This window comes from Toxorhynchites rutilus, chromosome 2 (assembly GCF_029784135.1).
Source record: "Toxorhynchites rutilus septentrionalis strain SRP chromosome 2, ASM2978413v1, whole genome shotgun sequence".
Lineage (NCBI taxonomy): Eukaryota > Metazoa > Arthropoda > Insecta > Diptera > Culicidae > Toxorhynchites > Toxorhynchites rutilus.
The window spans coordinates 299,747,867-299,765,619 of record NC_073745.1 but is presented as its reverse complement, the minus strand read 5'-3'; the positions used below and the strand labels follow the sequence as shown (position 1 = coordinate 299,765,619).

The 17,753-nt window shown below is 36.0% G+C and overlaps 2 protein-coding genes across 4 annotated transcripts in view; both read left to right on the top strand.

The window, feature by feature from the left end:
• Positions 1–17,753, top strand: part of LOC129768563 (E3 ubiquitin-protein ligase CBL) — a 220,672-nt gene that overhangs the window by 155,371 nt on the left and 47,548 nt on the right. The gene's annotated exons all lie outside the window — the stretch shown is intronic.
• Positions 2,941–5,391, top strand: LOC129768566 (uncharacterized). Its single transcript, XM_055770299.1, has 2 exons — positions 2,941–3,209; positions 3,377–5,391. Exon 2 carries the CDS (start codon positions 3,388–3,390, stop codon positions 4,942–4,944), a length of 1,557 nt encoding a protein of 518 aa, XP_055626274.1. The 5' UTR covers positions 2,941–3,209; positions 3,377–3,387; the 3' UTR covers positions 4,945–5,391.

Sequence of the window (17,753 nt, the reverse complement as noted above, 5' to 3'; positions counted from 1 at the left end):
TGCTAGACACGAAAAAAAATAGATACATACAAAGTAAATATCAATCTATAATTTGCAATTAACTCTATCAGATTACCAAGCTCGAGAGCAGTTTCAAATTGCTCAGTTTTTTACGATATTTTTCCTTTTTCCTTCAAAATTTTCAAAAAAAAAACATTTTTTTTCACCGTTACATTGATCTACGGAGGGACCTCAGCTCAAATTGGACAATCTTTACTCGAATTTGTTAACCGAATTTTTGCGATTCATTTTCATGCTCAGTCCATTACTATTTACAAAATGGTGAAATATAAATATCAATTTCGTTAAAATCAATTCCAATTGAATAAATTAATCATTTTTTTCGATTCCACTTTTCACTGCAGTACATATGCGTAGCTCTTTTTTTAATTTTCCTTTTTTTAATATTCTTCAAAGTATTCTATCATTTTAATTTCAGTGGAGACAGACACAACAATATATGGACGACTCAAATCTGATCAACCATTCTCTTGTGATGATGAGTTATACGCACGTGGGAAAAACCTTGATTAATCTTTATATGTATAAGATTTTGAAGCATAATCTTAGCTTTAGTATCATTGGTTGGCATAGTTACAGGGAAACTTCGATATAACGTACCCTCGTTATAACGTACCCTCGATATAACGACACTCGATATAACGTACACATATTTTTTTTTTTTTTTTGAAAGAACAATAAATTATCTGTATTTTGATACTACAACTTGTATTGTAACTTTAACCAATCCCGAAATACAACTGTTTTGTGATTCCGGATTCTAAATGCATCAAACATCAATCAACAGAACGAAGGGAAACATCATGAGAAAAGTTGGCTTCGTCTTCTAATTGAATTTATTCATCAACCTAACTCAAACAGCAACACAATAAAGTAATATAAGCTACGATTCACTGTTCTTTATTATGCTTCGATATAACGTACAATTCGATACCACGTACAATTTTGAAAGTAAAATGTACGTTATATCGAAGTTACCCTGTAATATAAATTTGACGATGTTGATGGTGTCCACGTAAAAATTCGCATTCACTGTGCTTTAGTGGGAAAAAGATAAACAGTGATATTTATTTATTGTAAAGCTAGCTAATGACGCAGACTTTGGCATTTTTTCGCCTCAGATTGAACATAAGAAAGCAGTATTACACGGTACACATGAATGCCCAAATGACTCTCATTCAGACCGATTCGAATGCTATATGACAAAAAATGGTGAGTTGGGAAAAAATATTATTGTGATCAAGTCATAACTAATATTGGTTCGTTATTTTGAAAAATCTGTAAATCTTTATGGAAACCTAAAAAATCTGTAATCTGTATCAACAGATTCTTGGTTTCTAAAAGACTGAAAAATCTGTATAAATGCAGATTATTCTGTAGATATGGTAACCCTGCACACGATTGATAGAAATAAAAAAGATGGAGAGTTGAAAAGAATAGTTGATGTTACGTTGTATTTTCGGAACTGTCCTTGTGAACCGAACTTGGATCTCCGAATCCCACGCTCGAGCTAGCCAGAAAAAGAGGTGTTGGAACCCGCCTCAGACATTCCTCGTGGCTAGACCAGAGACTAGAGGTTTTGTCGAGGTCCGTCTGACCAAGAACGAGTAGAAATAATATTTGAACCAATATTATAACAAAAAATGTATTCTGACCATTATAAAAATATTAAAATCAATCTTAAAGTAAAAATAAACTCTTCGTTACATTTTTTTCATCTACGTCATGGCGAAACCTCAGTCATGAATCATAGAAAATGAAAACTCGACGGTATTACGAAACGCCTGGATGGATTCGAAATGATCGATTCCGCAATAACCAACCTATCCATTTTCGAGTAAATAAAACGGGATGGCGAAATTTGTAATATGCTTTCGCCCTATCTGCTCCAGTAGCCCCCAAGATTTAGAGCCTAAGTCTGCAGAGCTGAACAGATTTTGCGAGCGAACCCTTCCCCCCGTCGGTATGCACCCAAATGCAGAACGGGTGTATTCCACTGGCGAATTCAATGTGTTCTCAAAATTGATTTCTTCCACCACCGCTCCTCTTCCGCTGTGTCGTCATCACGTTCTTCGATTTCCTCTACCGGCAAGAGGGTAGGATTGCATCTATCAGCTGTGTAACCGAGCACGCCTCCTCACTCCATTCCAGTTTGGGGGAATTTTTGCTCTATCAGTGTTCGGGTCCGGAACACGCCCTCCACTCTTCCTCTGTAAATTCCACTGCGCCAGAGTCATATGTTCCTATCAGTTTGATACATACATGCATTTGTATGCCACCGCCACCGGCAGCGGCGGCAGCAGTCACATGTGTAGCAGCAATCGGTAGCAGAAACAGCGGAAGTTCTTTTCCGGTACGGTTTCGCCTGATTGGAAGCCCTGATTGCACGGCGGGAAATGGTCTGTCGCGCTTGAAAAAAACGGACGGAATATTTAGGCCATCGCTATTAGTAGTTCGAACTTGGTCTCGACGAATCAATTTCCCCAATGTGTGAAACGCGTTCCAAGATCATGATCATAGGCCACCTAGAGTAATCGAATTTCGTTACGTTGCTTCGATTCGACAACGCTTCAGCAAGTGCGCTGCACAGGAAAAAAAGGGTTTTTGAACCCTTGCAGTTCGCACAAATTATGCTTGGTTATTGTTTCGACCTGATAGTAGTGAGGGTTTCCACGGGTACTGTGATCAGAGATGCCAGACTTTTTTGTTTTGTGAACCCGTAAACTTTTCTAGAACCCCATTTCTAGATTTTGTGATGACCTTTTATAATACATCGAATTAAAAATCACGGTTCGCTTAAGTAGACAAATCGGCTAGAAACTTTCAGCAGAATGGCTTCAGATACGAATTGTAATTAATTAATATTGGTGAATGGTCTATACACACGATTTTTTGCTTAAAACGGTTAAGGTACACTGGGGCAAGTGGAATTTGGGGGTAAGTGGATCAAATATAAAGTAAACAAATAACAAAAAATATTTTGCTTTGTTTCCACACAACATCTGCCAAACAATCAATAAACATCTACTAAACGTACTTTTTAGTCGTTGTGAACCACCAGACGCAACCAAATATTGCTTTGTTTACAATCGCATTTCTGCAGCTGCGATCAGAGTCGATTACGCTGTCAGTAAAATTACATTTTCGACGATCGGCAGTTCGGAAAACTGGTTACATTTCACTACTAGGTAATTGAAAAATGCTTATTTTTGTGTTTACCGATACAAAATGTGAAAGATTGTCTTTTTACTATAAAAATCGGCCTGTTTCCACTTGCCCCACATGTTTTTGTAATTGGGTTAAGTGGAATACGTGAAAGTAAACATTGCTTATTGAATGTTTTTAATCTTTACAGCCACCGGAAGAATGGTTCGCAAATACATTCGCAAGCGTTCTCCTGCTAAATACAGTGGACAGGACTTGACAGATGCGATGGATGATGTAAAAAACGGCAAGATGAAGATAAAAGCGGCAGCAAAGCACTTCCGAATCCCATATGCAACACTCTTCAAGCGAGTGAAAGGTCTGAGAGGCATTAAAAGTATAACGGGAGGCCGACCCACTGCTTTGCCGTTGAAGGTTGAAACACAGATCGCCGACTGTATCAAGAAAATGGATAAGTGGGGCTTTGGACTATCCAAAGAGGAGACAATTTTGGCAATAGCAGAGTACGTAAAAGTTAACAAGCTTCAAACACCGTTTGTAAGCGGTGTTCCGGGAGACGATTTTTTCCGGAATTTTAAGCGCCGGCATCATCTATCGCAAAAAAAGCCCCAAGCCGTTGAGGTCGCACGGAAACGAGGAGCTGATCCTTTCGTGATGACCGAATACTTCAAGCTCCTAAAACAGGTGACCACGAACGTTCCTCCAGAGCAGATATATAACATCGATGAGACTAGCTTCTGCCTCGATCCGAGTCGGGTTAAGACTGTGGGAGAAACTGGAAGAGCTGCTCATCGTGTCACGGGCGGTTCAGGAAAAGAAAATTTTACTGTATTGATGGGAGGAAATGCGGCTGGTGACAAATTACCACCACTTATTATTTTCAAAGGATCCAACGTATGGAACAGCTGGATGGCTAGTAAATGTGATGAATTTCCTGGAATAGTTTATGCTGCAACCAAAAACGGCTGGATGGAGACGGATGTTTTCGCCAACTACTTCGAACGGTCCTTTCTGAGCGCTACCGCTGAGGGACAATTGGTCCTACTTTACGATGGCCATGTATCACATGTTTCTCTTGCTCTCATCCAAAAAGCAATCGAGAATAATGTTGTGATACTCAAACTTCCGCCCCACACAAGTCATCTCTTGCAGCCTATGGACCTGGCGGTGTTTAAACCATTGAAGCAAGACTATGACAAGTGCGTTATCCAGTGGCAACGGAATCACTATGGGACGAAGCTGTCTAAATCAGCTTTTTCAAACATTATCTCCAAAGTTTGGAGATCATTTGATTCACAAATAATTAAAAATGGGTTCCGCAAGGCCGGCGTATACCCGTTTTCCGATAAGGTGATTCCGGAAGACAAATACGAACCGAGAGCATGGGCACGTTTCATCGCATCACAGCAAGCAGCTCAAACGTTAGATGACAACACTGTTGAGATCGTCGAAGGATCGAAGAAGGCGCTTCCAAGAGTAACAAACACCAGAGATGCAGCTTCAGCAACTTGTAATTGCATTGCTTCCTCAACAGGGAATGACCAAATGGAAAATGATAATCCACAAAATAATTCTTTTGAAGCGATTCTCCTTGACCATGTGAAACAGATTCCTGTTTCCAAAGCGCAGAGAAAAAAAGTTTGTCCTGGGGCAGAAGTTATAACATCGACTGATGCCGTTGTGAAGCTGGAAACGATCAAATCGGTTAAAGAGGCGACACAGAAAGCAAAGCGTAAGAGAGCTTCGAAGAAATCATAACTGTGGTTAGCGATGTACCTGCTATTTTTATCTATTGACCTGATTTTGAAGACTTGCGAAGCAATAACGATATTTATTGCATTTTTTTTTTATTTCCTTAAATGCATTGATTAATTAATTTTGTATTATCAAAGAATAAAAGAAAGTGAATACAGTTTGTTTTATTCATTCCCAAACACCTTTTTAACAGAGTTTAACTTGTTGTAAACATAAAATTCCAGGTTTCCACTAACCCCCGTATCAAGGGGTAAGTGGACTTTGGGGACTTGGAGATTATTTTTGGCCAAACTTAAAATCTAGTTGAGGAATTCATTTTTCGGTTCCATATATTAATAGCTAATCGGCTACAGTAGTGATGTGTATAATTCGTTTTGAAAAATAATCAAAAACAGGAAAAATAGGACACTTTATTTTTGAAATAATGGTTTTTGGGGTTCCACTTGCCCCAGTGTACCTTACCTGGATAACCAGGGAAATTATGCATATTTTCATACAGGTTTAATACTTTGAATATGATTAATTTGAACCAATGTTGGTTGTGAGCCTGAAAAACATTGATTAATAAATATGGTGGTTCAACCGTTTGTGTGCGGAGCAAAATATGCCAAAATGCTTGCCAAATGAGCTTGGGTATACTAGGTATAGCTTTAGCTTTTCAAGTGCCATTTTTAAAATCCATCGAAATATGGAAGAGCAATAGCGACAATCTAGACATTTTCAATATGTTCCCGAAAAGACAAAATCCTCTGTTGAAAGGTGTTCGCCGCAGTAACAAGAGCACTGAAGCGGTTAAGGTTAACAAAAAAAAATCGAAGCTATATTCATTCTCACCGTCAAAGTGTTTCATTTCGCATTCGAAAGGACGCTCGTAGCTATCCAATTGAAGGTTTCATCCATTTCATTTCATCAAAATAGATTGTCCCATATCTTATTCTAAAAACAGTGATATTGTAAGATGCACAAGAGGTCATAGCAGTTACGCTTACCATTACACTACCAGCGCCGACTGCTGATTACTCATGCTGGCCTACACTACAACCCTTCACCTCACAGTTTTCAGCAGTCCCTTTTGCATTAGTTTTTAACTTGCTGTACTCCTTGGGAGACTGCAAGATATTTCGTACATTACAGCCATGAAAATGTTTTTTTTTTGAATACAGTCTTTCATAATTAACCATTTCCAGAGATCAAGACATCTAGGGAAGATCATTTTGAAACATATTTTCCATAACAATGAACACAATCGCTAATCCGCCTTCAGAACACTTAGGAACACAGTATACTCTCCCTTGAACCATTTATCTATATAAATAAAAATGTAGGGCCAAATGAATCGTCCGATTTGGGCCATCTTTATTTCGATATATTCGTCTCTGCAATTTTCTGCATTACTCGAGAACTAATCACGCAAATGGAACCAAATTTGACATGTGAAGGTTTAAGGGGACAATAAATGTTTCTATGGTGGTTAGACACCCCTTCCCTCCTTTCTAAAGATGGCTGACGAACAAATAAAAAAAAATCCTACATAGCTCAAGATCTATTCAAGCAAACGGAACCAAATTTGGCATGTGAAATACTTAGGGGGCAATAATTGTTTCAATGGTGGTTTGACAATCCTTCCCTCTCTCTAAAGGGATCAGGGCTGAATAATTCGAGAACTAATTAAGCAAATGGAATCAAAATTGGTATATAGAGGTTTTTAAGGATCGACCAACCGTTTCTATGGTGGTTCGACACTCCTTTCCCTTTCTAAGGGGGGCTGCAATACAAATGAAACACAAACTTCTGCACAACTCGAGCACTAATCAAGCAAATGGAGCCAAATTTAGGATATGAGGGTTTTTGGGTACGAGAAATGTTTGTCTGGAATTGTTTGATTTGGGGTTGTCTTTATTCTATCATGTTTTCTGTATCAAACACTTATTCCATGTAACGGAGAAACATGTTATTTGCATGTGGTTGATAAATCTTGACCAAGAATTGTGTCTGAAAATAATCTGATATAATGACGAGTTTAATAATGAATAAAATTTGTGCGTTTGCTTTACACCTACGCACCTCCTGCTTCTAAAACGAAAATCGCCCCAGCATACCTCTTTACAAGTCCCGTACTTTCAAATTTACTCAGTATATTCATTATTTCTGTTTTGATTTTTTAGAAAAAAACGACATGGCAACGACAAACACTTTGGTTTTAACGAGGAAAATAAAAAAAATTAAATATATAATCTGACATCTGAAAACTGAGAACAGAAAACAGAATACTGAAAACTGAAAACTGAACGGAAAAATATAAATTCAAAACTGAACAGAAAACTAAAAACTGAAAACTGGAAACTAAAAGCAAAAGACAGAAGATTGAAAACTTAAAACTGACAACGGAAAATGGAGAACTTTCAGCTTTCAGTCTTCAGCCTTGTGTTTTGTGTATCTTCAAAACACAAGGCTGAAGACTGAAAACTGAAAATTGTAGTTAATTTTTAAAATTTCAGTTTCCAGATTTGAGTTTTCAGTCTTCAGCCTTGTGTTTTATGTATTCAGTTTTTCGTTTTTCTTTTTCCGTTGTCAGTTTTATGTATTCAGTTTTTCGTTTTTCTTTTTCCGTTGTCAGTTTTATGTTTTCAGTTTCCAATCTTTTGTCTTGTGTCTTCAGTTTTCAGTTTTCCATTTTCAGTTTCAATTTTCAGATTGAAGTTTCCAGTTTTCAACTTTCTCTTTCAGATTTTTCTTTTTCAGTTTTCAGTTTCAAATTTTCAATTTTCAGTTTTCGTTTTTCAGTCTTCAGTCTTCAGTTTTCTGTCTTTTGCAGAAAATCAAACATAGAAGAATGAAAGTCGAAAACCTAAAATAAAAAGTCTGTAATTTTGGGATCTTGGAATCTTGAAATCATGAAACTTTCGAAATCTTCGAATCTTTGAATCTTCGATTCTTTGCTCCTTTGAATCTTTTGTTAACTTGAAATTAATTTTTCAATTTCCAGTTTCCAGGATTGAGTTTTCAACTATCAATTTTTAGTCTTCAACCTTGTGTTTTGTGTTTTGTGGCTTCAGTTTTTCGTTTTCCGTTGTCAGTCTTATGTTTTCAATTTCCATTTTTCAGTTTTCAATCTTCGGCCTTGTGCTTTGTTGTCAGTTTTAGGTTTCAATTTTCCGTCTTCAGTCTTTTATGGATAATGAAACATCGAACAATGAAAGTCGAAACTCTAAAAATAAAAGTCGATCGATTCTTTGATTCTTTGATTTTTTGATTCTTTAATTCTTTAATTATTTGATTTTTTGATTCTTTAATTCTTTAATTCTTTGATTCTTTGATTCTTTGATTCTTTGATTCTTTGATTCTTTGATTCTTTGATTCTTTGATTCTTTGATTCTTTGATTCTTTGATTCTTTGATTCTCTGATTCTTTGATTCTTTGATCCTTTGATTCTTTGATTCTTTGAATCATTAAATTTTTCAATCTTTGAATCTTTGAATCTTTAAATCTCTGAATTGTTTTGAATCTTTGACTCTTTAACTCATTGAATATTTGAATTATTAAATATTTGAATCATTGAATCGTTGGTTCTATGAAATTTTGAATCTTGGAATGTTGGTATCTTGATATTCTTATTACTTATTCCCGCAATTTTAAGACAACTTTCTTTTACAGTCAAAGATCTCTATAACGACTTTGTCTAAAGGTCCCCTCCAAATTCGTATAGAAATTTTTTTCTTTATTGCGACATTTCTCTATAACGATCTTTCCCTATAACGACACATTATCGCTTCTATTTACTAAAACATAACATTCTCTATTGCGACAATTTTCAATTTCACTCCACTCATAGTGTATGTGTCAATGTCAGTGCCTATGCACGTAAATAGTCTATGTTGTGTATTATAAGGTTTAATCAACTTCGAACATCTGTGCACGTCCAATTGATTTAAATTTTCGGATACTTACAAAAACAGAAATTTAAACTATAAAAGATAGGAAAAGCTTATTGAAACAAATTAATCGAAGAATTGTTGCATACAAGTCCGGTCCTAGAATGAAATTGCATTAAATTTGCAATAAATTTAAAAATGAATGTATTGTTTACGCAATTGTTATATGGATATGGCTTTTAATATCAAAGCAATAACATGAAGTATCGTTTGCTCCACTTCGAAAACATTCACTGCTCAAAATGGGTTGAAATACACGAAAATCTTCAACGCTAAAAATAAATTGGACATAGTTCAAATGTTCGAATAGGGTACTAAAAATACAACATTGTCTATTGAATTCAATGTGCCGCACAATGCGAATTCATCCATCATCAAAAATATGGACTAGCAGCAAGCAGATGCTTTCTAGATTATCTATGCTGATTTATCAACAAAAAAATCAATTAACAATTTAATATTTTTTTCCATCTTGAAAAAAAATTGTACCAAACGAATGAGCTGAATTTTATATTCATTGTTTAATGTTTTTTGTTTCAAGATTAGACACGGTTTAGACATCAATTGCTTTTGTTTCTAATATAATTTGACCGTTTTGTGTGAGCTTGGGCGTTTCTCTCCTTATAGCGACAATTCTCTATAACGATGGTCCCTTGCGATGTCGCTATATAGAGCTTTCACTGTATGTTCAAAATAATTTTTTCTGTGAATCTTTAAATTTCTGAATTTTGGAACCTTTGAATCTTGGTTTTCTTATTCTTATTCTTATTATTTATTCTCGCAAAGATAACTGTCTTTTATGTTCAAGATACAACTTAGTTAATAGTTAATTAATACAGGTAAACTTCGATATAACGTACATTTCACTTTCAAAATTGTACGTTGTATCGAATTGTACGTTATATCGAAGCATAATAAAGTACTCACAAACGTAGTCTATAATACATTATTGTGTTGCTGTTTTAGTACAGTTAATGAATAACTTCAATCAGAATACGAAGCCAGCCTTTCTCATGATGTTTCCTTTCTTACTGTTGATTAAAGCTTCATTCATTTAGAATCCGGAATCAAAAAACCCGCTATATTTCGGGATTGATTGAAGGTACAAAACTTGTTTTAGCATCACAATACAGATAATCCATTGTTCTATCAGAAAAAAATATTGAAAAAAAAATTTCCTTTACACTTTGGAAATGTGTACGTAATATCGAGGTAAAATGTACGTTATATCGAGTGACGTTATATCGAGGGTACGTTATAACGAGGGTACGTTATATCGAAGTTTCCCTGTAGTAGTTAATTAATAAAGAAATTTTGGGATCTTTGAATCATAGAATCTGTGAATCTTTGAGTTCTGGTATTTTTATTCTTATTATTTATTCCCGCAAACTTAAGACAACTGTCTTTTATGTTCAAGATACAATTTGGTAGTTGATTGATGGAGGAATCTTGAAATCTTTGAATCTAAGACTCTGGGTATCTTGATATCATGGTATCTTGGTATCTTGGTATCTTGGAAACATGGAATCTTGGAGGAATCTTGAAATCTTTGAATCGATGAATCTATGAGTTTTTGAATTTTGGCATCTTTGAATCCTGGAATCTTCAAACTTGAAATCTTGGAAACTTTGAATTTGCAAAACTGTGAATCTTTGAATCTTGGAATCGTGTTAGAGGCAACCTCTCTGGCCGCGAGAACAATACTCATGTTCATCCCCTTGGCATCGTTATTGACCATTGGCCGACCGAAATTTGCACAATGGAAATGCTTCAGAATTATCCAAATCATTCTGAAATATGAATCTGATGATCTCTCTAATCGACAACGATCGATGTCCTAAGCAAAAGAACAGATTCATGGAGTTCAGATGCATAATGTAAAATCCATCGTCGTGTATTTAAGATGCTCAAGGTTCTTAAAATCGTTCTGAAGTCCAAATTTTTTAAATCGCCAACGGTTGATACAATGTATTTAGCAACGGAATATGTTCATAGAGTTCAGGGACATAACTTTATATTCGAAGAAAAGTAAACAGTTAACACTGTTCTCCCTTCGATCCCTTCAAAATCTGTCGTGCAGTCGGTTTGAAAAAAAAACATTTATTGAAAACGAAAATACTGACTTTCGTTATTTCACAGAATATCGTCAACTTCTCCCAGTTGAATTCTCGTTGATCTGGCAGCTCTAACGCGGAGGGACTTCGATGCGTGTCTGCACACCGAGGCCGGTAATACCCTCGAAACGAGGTATTGCGTGTCGATGGGGGATTATTACGTTAGCGTCTAGATTTTATCTAAAGCGAGAGAACCTACACGTCGTCTCCGGTAGGGCGCGTTATAAATTTTGTTTGTTGGTTTGAATTTTACATGAAGAAAAAAACATACATCCCTCTTCGTTTCGTTCAAAAAAATGTGTAGTCAACTAACGCTCGAAGGAAACCTGCCGATGGAGAAGGATGCCCTTCGAATGAATCACCGGGTCTTTGAACAGTTTAATGAGAGTGTTCCATGCGCTTGCACCATCATCGTCGTGGCCGCCGTCTGCTGTTGTTTTTTATTTTGCTATAATTATTGGAAGCGCACGTGTGGTAAAAATTAATTAAAAAATGTTCTAAAGACTTCTGCCATGGATGGGTGGGTGCCTCAATCGAGAATGCATTGGTGCAAGCAATGGTGGACAAGGCATTGTAGCGCTACCCTCCTCCAATCTGCGATCGTTATTTTGATGGGGGAAAAATTGGAAAATTTAATTACGGCCAAGGAAGTTATATTGGCCAATAATCCATGGTGATTATTGAGCAAAAATTGATCCCCCATCAATCAAACCAGAGTTTGGCAAATTCACCATGACCGTGAACCCCAATTACACGCAGGGGGAGGGTTTAATGGCCCCTCAGTGGAGATCTGTGAATCATAATTTCAAACTCAACTCAAAGTGAATGACGAATCCACACGACGCGAAGCGGAAACGGATGATAAAACACAAAAACAACATCGACGAGACGCGCTCTGGCATATAAACAAAACGCGCGAGGATTAAGGCTGATTTAATAAACATTATCACCCGCGTTTATAGGCAGTGATGGTGTACATTTTGGAGAGCGACATTCGAAAAGGGGACCACCCGTAGAACTTGTTCTCCTTTCCGGGAATTATTTGTTTTTATCTTTCCAGTCTGTTTGAACTTCTGCTCCGGATCGTTTTTTTTTTTGCTCCCTTTTCCGCTTCTCTTGTCAATTGATTTGTGTGGTTCGGTTGTCAATATCAAATGATAATTGTGCTTCCGATTTTTTTTATCACAACGGTCATTTGGGAACTCATTAGCATATTAAGTTTTGAGGTTAAATTAATTTCAGTAAAATACCTTTTCCCGGTAAATGATTTCGTCCACCAACAAAATGTTTCCATTATCGGTAATTGTGAAACACTGGCTTGTCTTGTCTGTCTTGTCTATCACTGTTTGAGAAGGGTATTATCAATTCGCTCTGGTTCTCCCGGTCCAGATTCTTAATAATTCAATGGATTTCGCATACTGAAGAGGCAATTAGTTATATAGCAAATAGTTTTCGTAAGAATGATTTTAAAAATTCTCTTTCTGTCATTTTCTATACAACTGTGAAAAAAGGGAAGACAGTTTTTTACTAACGTTTTGGGGGTTTTGAGTTGTTCTAATAATGCAGAAACTCGTGATTCGTGATAGTAATTAAACATCATGTTATTGTTTTTTCTATCATTCATCACCATTACACAAAAAAAAAGCATTTGCCAAATCATTTTTGGCATGGGTTTATTAGTCATATTGTTTCACCAAAATATTTCAAAAAAATATATCATTATATCTCAGAGATGTTTGCATCAATCGATCGGGAATATTTGTACGCATTCATCGCAATGAAGAAAATTATATTAATTATCAATTATATTATATATTTCTTAACTTTTAAACATTTGAAAAATGTTAGACGAAGCCGGAAAAGACATATTATTTTCAGAATCATCGCTACGGTAAATAAGAACTATCTCTGTTACGGATCGGAATTTTTCCAAATTCATTTGGATATTTTTGAAATGAAAAATTTCAACAATTTTCCACATCACATTCTTTGACCAGAATTGTATAGGTCTTACAGTTTACAGTTTTTTCTCATTGTATTTTTTTGAGATTTTTTATTTGATTTAATTTGAGAATTTGAGATTTTTTTTTCTAGCTACGTAATAATTGGCAATTTATTTCCCCATTATTCCCTTAAGCGGCCCATAGACGTTCAATATTATGGCGCAATATTTTGGTTTGTGCAATATAATTGATCGTCTAGGGGCAAAATTGAAGCTGCATTTTTTTTTCATTAGAAACCGAAAGTGATTCTCTCTTTGTGAAGAACTGGGCGCCATTAGAGACTGTATGTGTAGCTGATGTCCGTCCATTTTCTTTTTGCAATTGTGTTTTTGGTTTACATTTGTTAACAGAGATGTGCGAAAACCGAAGAATGCCGAGTTTCTCTTATATATGTTGACGTCCACAATTAACTTTAGCTCATGATGTGTCCCAAGCGACGAAACCACACAAATAATAAGCTCTTTCCTCGGCGCCGTCAAAAGTGTTTACTTAAAAAAATAATTCTCAAATGGCCTGGCCGGGTAAGGGAGTAAAAAGTGCCCCCAAACCAAATTACTAGCTGTATGGCAAATATTGTAGAGGATATTAAATAAGAAATTTTGGCGGTTTTTTGAACCCCTATGTGGTTTAACATAGGATCTATAGTGAAAACGTACTTTTTCGTTTATTTCACGCCATCCTCAAAAGCTTCGAGATAAAAATTTGAAAAAAATACTGAATGTGCATCTCACTACCGTTGAAAACAAAATTTAAAAAAATTAAAGTACTAAAAAAAAATATTGAAATTTTGAAAAAAAAAATGTTTTTTTTGTTGGGATTTAGATATTCGGTACAACTCTAATTCATTTTTAAATGTGTTCCTATGGCTTTTTTAGATGTGTGTGATTTTTTTCAGATGTTTTTCAGTGTTGCGCGGTACAAAAAAATTTTTTTTTTAATATTTCCAAAGGGTCTGGCTGGGTAAGGGAGTATAAAGTGCCCCCAAACCAAATCACCAGCTGTATGGAGAATATTGTATTGGGTACTAAATATGAAATTTTGACAGTAGTACCATATATTTGATTTCTTCAATTAGATTTTTTTTCGAGGTATTGATAATCTTTCACGAAGTGGATTAACACAATCCCAGTTGTTACGAACGACCATGAATGGACAAATAACGATCAACTGCAACACTGGGTTCTACAGCATAAACATTTTCTTCTGTAAATACTCTACGCACGAGATGGTTTAAGCTTTTGCGGTCGTATTAAATTTGGGTATGTGTGTCATACTGGTCGGAATTATTTTTCCTTGAAAAAGCAGTGATACACGCAAGATTATGGAAAGTAAATATATTTTTTGTGAACTTTATATATGTATTAACTTAACAATGTATTTTAATGTGATGTTTTTATATAAAAAAGATTTTGTCGCTTGAGACACTTATGCGATTATTCAAATAACATGAGATATTTATGCAAACATATTTACATATTTTCTCAGAACCCCATCAATATGGGTATCAAATGAAAGGGCTTGATTAGTAGAACACAGCTATTTATAAAAAACACAAATCCAAGATGGCGGCCGCTACAAAATGGTGGATTATGTATATATATTCTCAAAATCCCATCTATATGGGTATCGAATGAAAGGGCTTGTAGAACACAGCTATTTATAAAAAATACAAATCCAAGATGGCGGCCGGTACAAAATGGTGGATTATGTATATATATTCTCAAAATCCCATCTAAATGGGTATCGAATTAAAGGGCTTGACCAGTAGATCACAATTATTTATGGAAAATGTAAATCAACGATGGCGACCGCTACAAAACGGCGGATTACATATTTTCTCAGAACCCCATCAATATGCATATCGAATGAAAGGGATTGACTAGTAGAAAGCAGAACAGAAACTGATGTTATTAGAGACATCGGTTAATCGTACGAATAATTCAAATAATCGAATATCTGAAATTTTAATCGAGTAATTATGTATCGAATAATTTTCAATCAAAAGATGAATACATCGAATAATTGTCACTGTAATCGCGATTAATAAAAGAATGAATCTTTCTTAAGATTAATGCATTTTCAGGTTAAGAATTAGGCTATATAATTTTTTTACCCAACCATCTAACATCGACTACCCGATAGACCACGCGACCAGAATGACAACGTGATACGTGATTATTACAATAAATAAATATTCGCTCGATTAATCGAATATTGAAAGATAATTATTCGAATAAATCGAATATTGAAAAATGCCCCAACGATTAATCGATAATCGAATAAATGAAAAAAATAGACATCACTAAATGCGCTGGTGAAACCGGTCAGCACTCAACGACGGTCGAAAGTCGAAAAAAAGACTGAAGTCGAAGAATGAGTAAATGGGTGCGAATATTCCATCGCTCGGACGCATTCACACGCAAACAAATTTTCATGGCTATTCCATGCGGAAGCAGAACAGAAACTGATGCGAGTGAAAGTACTCACGCCTTGCGTGTGTCCGTTATGGTTTCCCAAACACTAATGCAAGCGAGCAAAACAAATCACAGCTTGCATGTATTCGCTATAACGGTTTCTCCAGGTGCCTAGATTTTGCGTCCGTGTTCGGGAACACATTGCGATCACCAATCATCACCAATGAGCTAGATTGTTATGATTTCAATAGCTTGCTTTCAAAGCAATTTTTAAGCTATTGAAACGATTTTTTGGACCAATAAGTGGCAATCATATAATTCGTTGACATTTTATCTTTCGGATGAAGTGTTTATTTTACCACTCCATTCAGCCGGTAAATTGGTATTAACGTTCAAAACCTTGCAGTCCAGCGTCACTCTCTCGTTTTCGAAACTTTGAACTTACACCCCGGTACAGAAATGAAAGACGTAGTCCTACGTCAAAAAGCTCAATACTCCGGATAATTGAGTCCGACCTGTACTTAGTTGAGTAAGATTGGAGATAAGCATGGTTTCTTGCTGTGGTGGCTGAGAGCAGACAAACGACCACAAAGAGTTAATATCCAATAACTTGAAATTGGTGCGAAATTTGCTTGAATAGCCTTGCTCAACAAGGCGATTATGACGATTATGATGAAATGGCCGAAGTGCGCGAAACAAATTTTTATCAGAGCACATTGATTTTGATAATAAAACTCAATGATTTGTAAACGTTGTTCGTTTGTAAGTTTTTACACAACGAAATGACAATAAGAACTACTCAAATGACATAAAACGCGTGTGATCTGTCAAAAACAGTGCACTGGAAAAAAAGAAAAAAAATCAGTCGTTATTTGTCCGTCTTCTTACCCGAAGTTCATTTGTAGGGGTAATGAATATGATAAAAAGAAAGGGTTTGATCTAAACCTCCTTTTGTTCCAGTTTTTTAGATTTTCCTGAACTTCCTTCCTCATTGAGGTTTTGCACAATACGTTGCCTCGTTACTTTGTTTAATTTTTTCTTACGCATAATCTGAGTTATCCCTTTTCGTTTCAAGATTGACCACACAATGAGGACAGATTTTCCTCTGAAGCACCCCGTGGACAATTCGAGAGTAGCAACGGCATAATGAGCAAACACTTGAAAAAGAATCAAAAGTATCTCAGTTTTTGCGAAGATAAACTGGAACAGTTTTGACGTAGGACTACGTCTTTCATTTCTATACCGGGGTGTAAAATCAAAGTTTCTAAAACGAAAGCGTTACGCCGGACACCGAGATTTTGGGCGTTAATAGCTCTTAAACAACTGAACGAAATGGTATGATACACACTTCATTCGAAAGATAAAATGTCTACGCGTTATATACTTGTTACTTTTTCATCCAAAAACTTGTTTCAATAGTCTTAAAATTGCTTTCAAAACAGGCAATTGAAATCACCAATCGGTATATAAGCGAGCGCCGCTCGTAAACCCACTCAGTTATAATTGAACAGCGATTGGAGCATGTTGTCGCTGTTGTGGTGAATCTCTTCGTTTATCATGAAAGCGCGGATGAACGGTGTCACCAAGAGCCTGTTTGTGCACCTTAGGCCAGAAGAGAATCCATCAGGAGGAGAGTGATGCCACAAACGGTTTCCCGGGAAGAGATCGGAGCAGCCGCCACACACACACACACACACACACACACACACACATACACGCGCGGAACTCTTCGTTTGGGTGCCATTCAGCATCGAGAAAATTCCGGAAAGATTCAATCGTTGCTGAAAAATAATCTGCCAGTTCCCCTGGGAACTGAAAAATACATTCATGCGAAAGAGTTTATTTTAATGTTTTCTAATCATATAACACAGCGACCAAATACATTTAGTTTTGTGATTTTTCAATCAAGTGCAATTAACAGGTGGTTATCAAGTTAGCATTAATCACTGGTGGTGAACTTCGAGAAAAATCGAGAAGAATCCGGAAAGTATTTACTGCAAAATAATCTGCCAGTTCCCCTTGGAATTGAAAATTACATTCAAGCGTAAGAGTTTATTTTAACGTTTTCTATCCATGTTATACTGCGACCAAATACAATTGGTTTTGTGATTTTTCAATCAAGTGCTATTAACAGGTGGTTATCGAGTTAGCATTAACCACTGGTGGGCTTCGAGTATCGAGGAAAATCTGGAAAGACTAATCGTTGCTGTAAAATACTCTGCCAGTTCCACTGGGAATTGAAAAATACATTGATGCAAAAGAGTTTATTCTAATGTTTTCTATCCATACAACACTGCAACCAAATACATTTGGTTTTGTGATTTTTCAATCAATCGCAATTAACAGGAA